General features: G+C 39.2%; 1 protein-coding gene across 1 annotated transcript in view; it reads left to right on the top strand.

The window, feature by feature from the left end:
• Nucleotides 1-10,457, top strand: part of AK9 (adenylate kinase 9) — a 123,059-nt gene that overhangs the window by 80,080 nt on the left and 32,522 nt on the right. The window contains exon 29 of the mRNA XM_010856690.1: nucleotides 7,413-7,478. Within this exon, the coding sequence (XP_010854992.1) occupies nucleotides 7,413-7,478 (66 nt within the window). The remainder of the gene's footprint in view (nucleotides 1-7,412; nucleotides 7,479-10,457) is intronic.

Below are 10,457 nucleotides of genomic sequence, written 5' to 3' on the forward strand. Positions count from 1 at the left end.
CATTTGAAAAAGCATGAGGGTAAATGTGTTCAGCAACTATCCAATTTATAAAGTGACCTTTACAAAAATGTAGTTTTCTGATTTTAATATCACATTCAGTATGCAAACTATTTTCATCAAATTTTAACAATTTATCGTGAAAGAGTTAAGAATTATTTGAGGCCTTTGTGATTATCTGCATGTTAATGCTTCTCTCTTCAAGGCAAACAAAATTAAAGATAGTGGCTGCACCAAAGTATCCTTGTACTAGACATGGGAGCACAGTGGACGAGGCAGCAAGTAGAGCAAACCTTGAAACTCAAAGTTTTCATTGACTTTCACTAGCTCCGACACCAACCATCAAGGTCATTTTAGCCCATAGTAAAATAAATCCAGGTATTAGCTTAAAATATCTTTTCCTAAACTGTATTCTGAGAAGTTTCCATAAAATGTTCAAAAGTGTTATAGTGAACCTATGTAATTGCATTCCTAGGAATCTAACGAAAATGAAAGCAGACCATGTAAAAATGTGTTTGTGAAAGTTCACACAGCATTGTTCATGATAGCCAATAAGTGGAAACAACTCAATGTCCATCAACTGATGAATGGATAAACAAAATGTGACAAATATCCAGATAGGTTCCCTTGTTACAGCTCAAGGTGGCAACACATGAGTCTTCTGAACTCAGTCTACTCTGAAAGAAATGCAGAAACTAACTGGAGAAACTAGTCTAGGAGAAGCTAGATTCCTGCACATTGGGTAATTGAGAAAATACCCACATCACCTATTAATACATCAAAACAGCTGCTACCTGAAGGTCTTAGCTTCCTATCAATCTGTAATGACTGTGATCCTCCGTTTGGGACACTGATAGGTCATGGCACACCCTTAACTACGGGAGCCACTGAAAACCAAGAACATGTCTTACACAAGCACAAAGGCTTGAGAGATGGCCAGGACCTCAGGCCAACCTGAGCTGTATTCATCTTCTACACAAGACCCCCAGTCAAGACTGGGAGAGGTGGCTGCTTTATCTAATGCGCAGAAACCAACACATAGAGTCAAAGAAAATGAAGGAACAGAGGAATATATTTTGAACAGAGGAACAAGATAAAACTCCAGAAACAAATCTTATTGAAACAAAGATAAGTGATTTATCTGATATATAGTTAGAAATAATGGTCATAAGTATGTTCACCAACGTCAGGAGAACAATGCATAAACAAAGTGAAAACTTCAACAAACAGAAAATAAAAGTACCAAACAGAAGTCATAGAGCTGAAGAATAGAGTAACCAAACTAAAAAATTCAGCAGAGGGGTTCAATAGCAGACTCTAGATGCATAAATCAGTGAAACAGAGTAGAAAGCACAGAAATAATCCCATAATTCATGACAAACTAGCCAAGAATGCACGTGGAGAACAGACAGTCTCTTCAATACATGGCATTGGGAAAACTGTACAGCCACACGCAGAAGAATAAAACTGGACACCTATCTTATAACATACACAAAAATCTACTCAAAGTAGGTCAAAGACTTGAAACACAAGCCCTGAAACCCTAAAACTCCTATAACAAAAAGGGGTAAGCTCCTTCACATCAATATTGGCAATAATGTCTTTTATTTGACACCAAAAGCAAAAATAAGTAAGTGGGACTACATCAAACTAAAAAAATCTTCTTCCAAGCAAAAGAAACCATCAACAAAATAAAAGACAGTCTAGGGAATAGGAGAAAATATTTGCAAATCATATACCTGATAAGGGGTTAAAGTCCAAAAGACATAAAGAACTCACACCACTCAGTATCAAAAAACCAAACAATTACATGGAACTCTGCTCAATGTTATGTGGAAGCCTGGATAGGAGGGGAGCTTGGGGGAGGATGGGTACATGTATATGTACAGCTCCATCCCTTTGCTGAAACTGTCACAGCATTATTAATCGGCTATACACTAGTACAAAATAAAAAGTTTAAACAGAAAAAATCTATGTGAAGGACTTTTATAATATTCAATGCATAGTAAGTACTCAATATATGTTCATTTATTCATTCATTGAACACATACTATGGAACACTTATTATGTGTCAGGCTGGAGATAACAGTAGACAAAGCAGACAAAAATTCTGTGTTTGTGGCAATACCATTTCAATGAGAGACAGATAAGTAATAAATAAATGGTAGTATTATATTCAGTTGTAATAAGGGAAATAGAGAAGAGTAAATTGTGGGAAGGGAATAGGGAAGAGGGAGTTGAGAGAGGAAAAAAAAAACCAAGCAATCTAATTTTTTAAGTGGGCAGATGAACTGAATAAACATTTTTCCAAAGAAGGCATGACCAACAGAGACATGAAAAGGTGCTCAACATCAGTAATCATAAGATAAATGCAGATCAAAATCACAATGAGATATCACCTCTCACACCTGTTAGGATGTCTAAATAAAAAAAGAGAACAGAGATAAATGCTGATGAGGATGTGAAGAAAAAGGAACCCTTGTACACTGTTGATAGGAATGTCAACTAGTACAGCCACTATGGAAATCAGTATGGAGGTTCCTCAAGTAATTAAAAAATAGAATTACCATATGATTCAGGAATCCCACTTCTGGGTATATGTATCCAAAGGAAACAAAGTCATTATCTCAAAGAGATATCTCTTCTCCCGTGTTCATAGCAGCATTATTCACGATAGTCAAGGTATAGAAACAACCTGTGTCTGTCAACAGATGAATGGACAAAGAAGATGCGGGGTAGGTGTATATACAATGGGACATTGTTCAGCCATGGGAAGGAAGGAGATCCTGCCATTTGCAACAACACAGGTGAAGCTTGAGGGCATTATCCCAAGTTAAACAAGCCAGACAGAGAAAGACAAATACTGCAAGCTATCACTTGTATGTAAAATCTGGAAAAAAAATAATCAAACTCATAGAAACAGAAAGTATACAAGTGGTTGCCATGGGCTGGGGGGTGTGGGAAATGGGGAGAGGTTGGTAAGATGATATAAAAAAGTTCAATTATAATACGATTAAGGCCTGAGGATCTAATGTATAACATGATGACTATAGTTGATAATATTGTACTGTATAATTGAAATTTGGCAAGAGAGTAGAACTTAAATGTTGTCATACACACAGGATACGTATGTGAGGTGATGGATGTGTTACTTAACCAAATGGGGGAAGAGTCCTTTCACAATGTATACGTACATCAAATCTTAATGACATACACGTTAAATATCTCTCATTTTTACAAAGCTGGGAAAATAATAAATAAATATATAGTATATTCATATAATGGAGTAGTACTCAGTATTTGAAAGGAATGAACTATTGATACTCCCTACAAAAGATCATTATGCTAAGTGAAAGAAACCAGGCAAAGAAAATAGTATTATATGTACTCTATGATTCATTCCATTTATATGACATGTCTTGATGAGATCAGATCAGATGAGTCGCTCATTCGTGTCCGACTCTTTGCGACCCCATGAATCGCAGCACGCCAGGCCTCCCTGTCTATCACCAACACCCGGAGTTCACTCAGACTCATGTCCATCGAGTCAGTGATCCCATCCAGCCATCTCATCCTCTGTCGTCCCGTTCTCCTCCTGCCCCCAATCCCTCCCAGCATCAGAGTCTTTTCCAATGAGTCAACTCTTCACATGAGGTGGCCAAAGTACTGGAGTTTCAGCTTTAGCATCATTCCTTCCAAAGAAATCCCAGGGCTGATCTCCTTCAGAATGGACTGGTTGGATCTCCTTGCAGTCCAAGGGACTCTCAAGAGTCTTCTCCAACACCACAGTTCAAAAGCATCAATTCTTCAATGCTCAGCTTTCTTCACAGTCCAACTCTCACATCCATACATGACCACAGGACAAACCATAGCCTTGACTAGATGAACCTTTGTTGGCAAAGTTAATGTCTCTGCTTTTGAATATGCTATCTACGTTGGTCATACTTTCCTTCTAAGGAGTAAGCGTCTTTTAATTTCATGGCTGCAGTCACCATCTGTAGTGATTTTGGAGCCCAGAAAAATAAAGTCTGACACTGTTTCCACTGTTTCGCCATCTAGTTCCCATGAAGTGATGGGACCGGATGCCATGATCTTCGTTTTCAGAATGTTGAGCTTTAAGCCAACTTTTTCAGTCTCCACTTTCACTTTCATCAAGAGGCTTTTGAGTTCCTCTTCACTTTCTGCCATAAGGGTGGTATTATCTGCATACCTGAGGTTATTGATATTTCTCCCGGCAGTCTTGATGCCAGCTTGGGTTTCTTCCAATCCAGCATTTCTCATGATGTACTCTGCATATAAGTTAAATAAGCAGGGTGACAATATACAGCCTTGACGTACTCCTTTTCCTATTTGGAACCAGTCTGTTGTTCCATGTCCAGTTCTAACTGTTGCTTCCTGACCTGCATACAAATTTCTCAAGAGGCAGGTCAGGTGGTCTGGTATTCCCATCTCTTGAAGAATGTTCCATAGTTTATTGTGATCCACACAGTCAAAGGCTTTGGCATAGTCAATAAAGCAGAAATAGATGCTTTTCTGGAACTCTCTTGCTTTTTCCATGATCCAGCGGATGTTTGCAATTTGATCTCTGGTTCCTCTGCCTTTTCTAAAACCAGCTTGAACATCAGGAAGTTCACGGTTCACATATTGCTGAAGCCTGGCTTGGAGAATTTTGAGCATTACTTTACTAGCATGTGAGATGAGTGCAATAGTGCAGTAGTTTGAGCATTCTTTGACATTGCCTTTCTTTGGGATTGGAATGAAAACTGACCTTTTCCAGTCCTGTGGCCACTGCTGAGTTTTCCAAATTTGCTGGCATATTGAGTGCAGCACTTTCACAGCATCATCTTTCAGGATTTGGAATAGCTCAACTGGAATTCCATCACCTCCACTAGCTTTGTTCGTAGTGATGCTTTCTAAGGCCCACTTGACTTCACATTCCAGGATGTCTGGCTCTAGGTCAGTGATCACACCATTGTGATTATCTGGATTGTGAAGATCTTTTTTGTACAGTTCTTCTGTGTATTCTTGCCACCTCTTCTTAATATCCTCTGCTTCTGTTAGGTCCATACCATTTCTGTCCTTTATCGAGCCCATCTTTGCATGAAATGTTCCTTTGGTATCTCTGATTTTCTTGAAGAGATCTCTAGTCTTTCCCATTCTGTTGTTTCCCTCTATTTCTTTGCACTGATCGCTGAAGAAGGCTTTCTTATCTCTTCTTGCTATTCTTTGGAACTCTGCATTCAGATGTTTATATCTTTCCTTTTCTCCTTTGCTTTTCGCTTCTCTTCTGGATTGAGTAGAATGAATGGAGCTTCCCAAGTCTGGAACTAGGAAGACCAAGATAAGGCATGAGAGCAGTGGTAAATTATGTGATAGTCTTTTATGCTGAAGAGAAATTGTTGTGTTCCATGTGGCCATGGGCAAAAGAAACACCATTGGTAGGAGAAAGGTACAGGAAGATGTATTTCAGTACTAGTAAGACTTTCCAAAAGAACAAAGACCGAAGGCAGTGAGCTACTTATTGAAGGCAGATAAGCATAGGCTAAGTAGACATTTGGTAGGGAGAATATGGAAGAAAGCTCCCTAGTGTCAAAGAGCTAATCAGTTAATTCCAATTCTGAGATACAATGACTTAAATTATTGGATTCATTATCACAACTCAGTACTCATTAATGTATCACGTGTTAAAACCATGAAGATCTTCTTTCACTGCTCAGACACAGTTGTCGAATTCTTTTCATCTTGGACTTAGTTGGAGGAAATCCCTCTAAAGGCATTTCCATCCATCCCTTTGCACCACCACACTAAGACTGCATGCGCTGGAACTAAGATTGCATGCCCTGGAACATGGACCTGGTGATCCAGTGGCTAAGACTCCATGCTCCCAATGCAGGGGGCCCAGGTTGGATCTCTGATCAGGGAACTGGAACCCACATGCTACAACTAAGAGTTCACGTGTCACAATAAAGACGGAAGATCCTGTGTATAGCAACAAAGATCCTGTGAAGCCAAAAAAAGTATTGCCTGTCCCAGGTCATCTGTGGCCAGCACAATCAAAGCAAGCCCAGCTCTCAGTCTTCCAAGTACTATGAAAGTAAGGAGGGAGATATGGAGAGACACCAAGCTTCACACTCTGCTGTGTGACATCCTTCACTTTTCTGCTGCTGATCTCTAAAGAAAATGGGCCCAACTGTCTGCTAGGCAAGAGGCTCTGTAAGCATGAGAATGGAAAAGAAAGCAGAGGGCATACCAAAGTTTGCCCATATTCATGTGCATTGAGTTAATGATGCTATCTAACCATCTCATCCTCTGCCACCCCCTTGTCCTTTTGCCTTAAATCCTTTTCAGATGGCTAGTAACTGCCATATTGGACAGAGCAGCTGTAAAGCAATCAAGCCCCATCCTAGCCATCACATGCCCTAAAATTTGTAGGGCATGTGTAACAGGAAAGAACAGATTTCTGGAGCTAGTTCATAACCTTGTGCATTTGCTCCTTTCTTTTCACACCCACAACTCAGGCAAAAGGGACTATTTTTATAGCTTTACAGTTAAAGTACCTATGGTAAAACTTTGGTTTAAAAAAAGGAAATTAGAGTTTTTATAATCCTCATCTTCTGAAAAGCTACAGAATCTCTCTGGGATTCATATATGAAATTAATTTTATTTCATTTGATTTTATAATTCTTTCTTGAATGTCAAGCAAACATACGTTATCTGGGATGTATACTCAGTAACTGCCAGATAAAAGGAGCAGGGTGCTACTGGCCTAGACCAGAGCCCCCAGGGCATGTCTTTAAGGCACCTCTCTGATCTCTGAGTATTTAAAGGGACTGCAATTTCAAGAGTCGTGAACCAATGAGCCCCAGAACCCAAGGGTAGCTGATTAGCTTTCATGCAAACCTTAAGGTCACATCAGAGGACCCATTCATTGCGTTAGATTTAGAGGCCGCGAAAAAACTAGAGGACTACCCATATACCATATGTGTGAAAGTATCCAAAGTACAAATGCTTTCCTCATGTATATATGTGCTTTTAGGGTTCTTTAGACAATTACATCTTAATAATATGATGAAAAATTATCCGACATTTTCAACAAATAGCCTCCGTATTTCTCCATGTGCAAAATCCACCTCTCCACCAAAGCAAACAAATAAGTAATACATTTTGAAAAGGGATTCTAAAGTTTGAAGATAAAAACTGACTGATCACAAGTGCCACTTATACCTCTGGAGGGAAATAGCTGATCAAGAGGGCCAGAGGTCCAAAGATACATGTGACATAATTATCACCATCACAATCTTTTCTGGAAAGTATCCTCTGACCAAATATTATTCCCATTTGGGAAAAAATATTAATACATAGAAAGTAATTTTATTATTATCTGTTGACATTTTTAATGCTTCTTTCTTTAACAGGATGATATGATTGCTAAAAGAAGGGCTGAACTTATAACAGAGAGAGAAAAAAGGAGGAAAGGAGGGGTGGTAAGTAAATAAAATTGCTTTTTTCAAAAAATAAAATGGACACATACACACACAAACACCCACACATATATAAAAAATATATTTTACATATATATAATATATATTTTACATATATATAATATATATTTTACATATATACAATATATATTTTACATATATATATTTTACATATATATATATAAAATCTCAAGCATATAAAATGAAAAGATGCACAGTAGTCTTTTTTAATTTTTATTTTATATTGGAGTGCAGTTGATTTACAGTGTTATGTTAATATCAGGTATACAGCAAAGTGATTCAGATATACATATACATATACCTATTCCTTTTCAGATTCTTTTCCCATATAGTTTATTACAGAGTATTGAGTAGAGTTTCCTGTGCTATATAGTAGGCCCTTGTTGATTATCTATCTTATATATAATACTATGTATCTGTTAATCCCAACCTCCTAATTTATCCCTCCTCTGACCTTTCTCCTTTGGTAACCATAAGTTTGTTTCCTAAATCTGTGAGTCTTTTCTGTTTTGTAAAGTTCAGTTGTATCACTTTTTAGATTCCACATATAAATGATATGATGTTTATCTTTCTCTGATTTACTTCACTTAATGTGATCATCTCTAGGTCCATCTATGTTGCTGCAAATGGCATTATTTCATTCTTTTTTATGGCTGAGTAATATTCTACTGTATTTATGCACCATATTTTCTTTATCCATTCATCTGTTGATGGACGATTAGGTTGCTTCCACGCCTTGGCTATTGTAAATTGCACTGCAGTGAACACTAGGGTGCATGTAGCTTTTTAAATTTTGGTTTTCTCCAGCTATATGCCAAGGAGTGGGATTGCTGGGTCATATGGTAGTTCTATTTTCAGCTTTTTAAGGCACCTCCATTTTGTTCTCCATAGTAGTTGTACCAATTTACATTCCTACCAACAGTGTAGGAGGGTCCCCTTTTCTCCACACCCTGTCTAGCATTTATTGTTTGTAGACTTTTTGATGATGGCCATTCTGACTGGGGCTTCCCTGGTAGCTCAGCTGGTAAAGAATCTGCCTGTAGTGCAAGAGACCCCAGTTCAATACCTGGGTCAGGAAGATCCCCTTTAGAAGGGATAGGCTACCCACTCCGGTATTCTGGGGCTTCCCTGGTGGCTCAGATGGTAAAGAATCTACCTGCCATGCAGGAGACCTGGGTTCAATCCCTGGGTTGGGAAGATCCCCTGGAAGAGGGCATGGCAACCCACTCCAGTATTCTTGCATGGAGAATCCCCATGGACAGAGGAGCCAAGGGGGCTACAGTCCATGGAGGTTGCAAAGTCGGGTGCGACTAAGCACAGCACAGCACATTCTGCCTGTTTTGAGGTGATACCTCATTGTAGTTTTGATTTGCATTTCTCTAATAATTCGTGATATTGAGCATCAAAATGATGCATAGAAGTCTTGAAGCAAATATCAAGTTTATGTACTAGTACTTAGATTATGTATCATTTTTTATACTTCTGGTATTTTATAACTGCTTACAATGAACTTTTATTATTTTTATAAGAAAAATGAACACTTTTAAAGGAAAGGAAATCACTAAAGATGTTTAAACAATCTAATACAAAATATAATAATACTACATTAAATTATGTTTCTCGCGGATTTTTTGTGCTTTTCACACTTCAGTCCAAGTCACAGGGAGATAGGCTGAGAGAATGGGAATAAGGTCTAGACCGAGAGCTTATGAAGTTGTGGTCTTCTCTGGTGGCTCAGATAGTAAAGAATCCACCTGCAGAGCAGGAGACCCAAGTTTGATCCATGGGCTGGGAAGATCCCCTGGAGAAGGGCATGGCTACCCATTCCAGTATTCTTGCCTGGAGAATCCCATGGACAGAGGAGCCTGGTGAGCTACAGTCTGTGGGGTTACAAACAGTCAGACATGACTGAGTGACTAACACACATACACACACACACACACTGTAAAGTTGTGCTGGAGCTAAAATGCTTTCATTGAGATAAAGAATGGAATGAGGCAGAGCCTGTGGACAGAGTCACATACTCTGCAGAATGTTCAATATGGTTCCTCTTTTCCATCTGCTGGTTTTTTAAAAAAAGAGAAACCTTGAAGATCATGGATTTTGTTTTATTTAGAGAGGAGCTAGTCCCAAGTTGACCTACCTGACCCAAATGCTACAGCCAAGCAACTCAGAGGTGCCAAAGTTAAAGAGGAGGCAGAGTAGAGAAGCTTGTTCTGTAAAGGACTTAAAGCTCCTGTTTATATAATCAGCTTACCAGTGCCCGGGTAACCAAGACAAAAGATAAGATAGTCCCTGCCTTCTCCCATTTCCTTCTGGCTTCAGCACCCTTATAATATCTTCTCAGGGCTGACCCTCCTGTAATCTGATTTCCATCTGTTCAAAAATAGTCAAGAAAGGGAAGGAGAAAAGAGAAATAACAGAAACTATGACTTGCTGCATGTGCAACCATGTATCCCTGCCCCCCGCCCCCTGCCAATATGCTTATGTTGTACAGAAGACTGTTGATACAGTAAAACTTAACTGTAAATCAAAACTATGCAGAAGAAGGATTGAAACACTCATTTCTTTGTCTAAAATATTTATCAGTTCAGTTCAGTTCAGTCGCTTAGTCGTGTCTGACTCTGCGACCCCATGAATTGCAGCACGCCAGGCCTCCCTGTCCATCACCAACTCCCGGAGTTCACTCAAACTCACATCCATCAAGTTGGTGATGCTATCCAACCATCTCATCCTCTGTCGTCCCCTTCTCCTCCTGCCCCAATCCCTCCCAGCATCAGGGTCTTTTCCAATGAGTCAACTCTTCGCATGAGGTGGCCAAAGTACTGGAGTTTCAGCTTTAGCATCATTCCTTCCAAAGAACACCCAGGGCTGATCTCCTTCAGAATGGACTGGTTGGATCTCCTTGCAGTCCAAGGGACTCTCAAAGAGTCTTCTCCAACACCACAGTTCAAAAGC

Source organism: Bison bison, unplaced genomic scaffold, assembly GCF_000754665.1.
Source record: "Bison bison bison isolate TAMUID 2011002044 unplaced genomic scaffold, Bison_UMD1.0 scf7180017864373, whole genome shotgun sequence".
In the NCBI taxonomy this organism is placed as follows: Eukaryota; Metazoa; Chordata; class Mammalia; order Artiodactyla; family Bovidae; genus Bison; species Bison bison.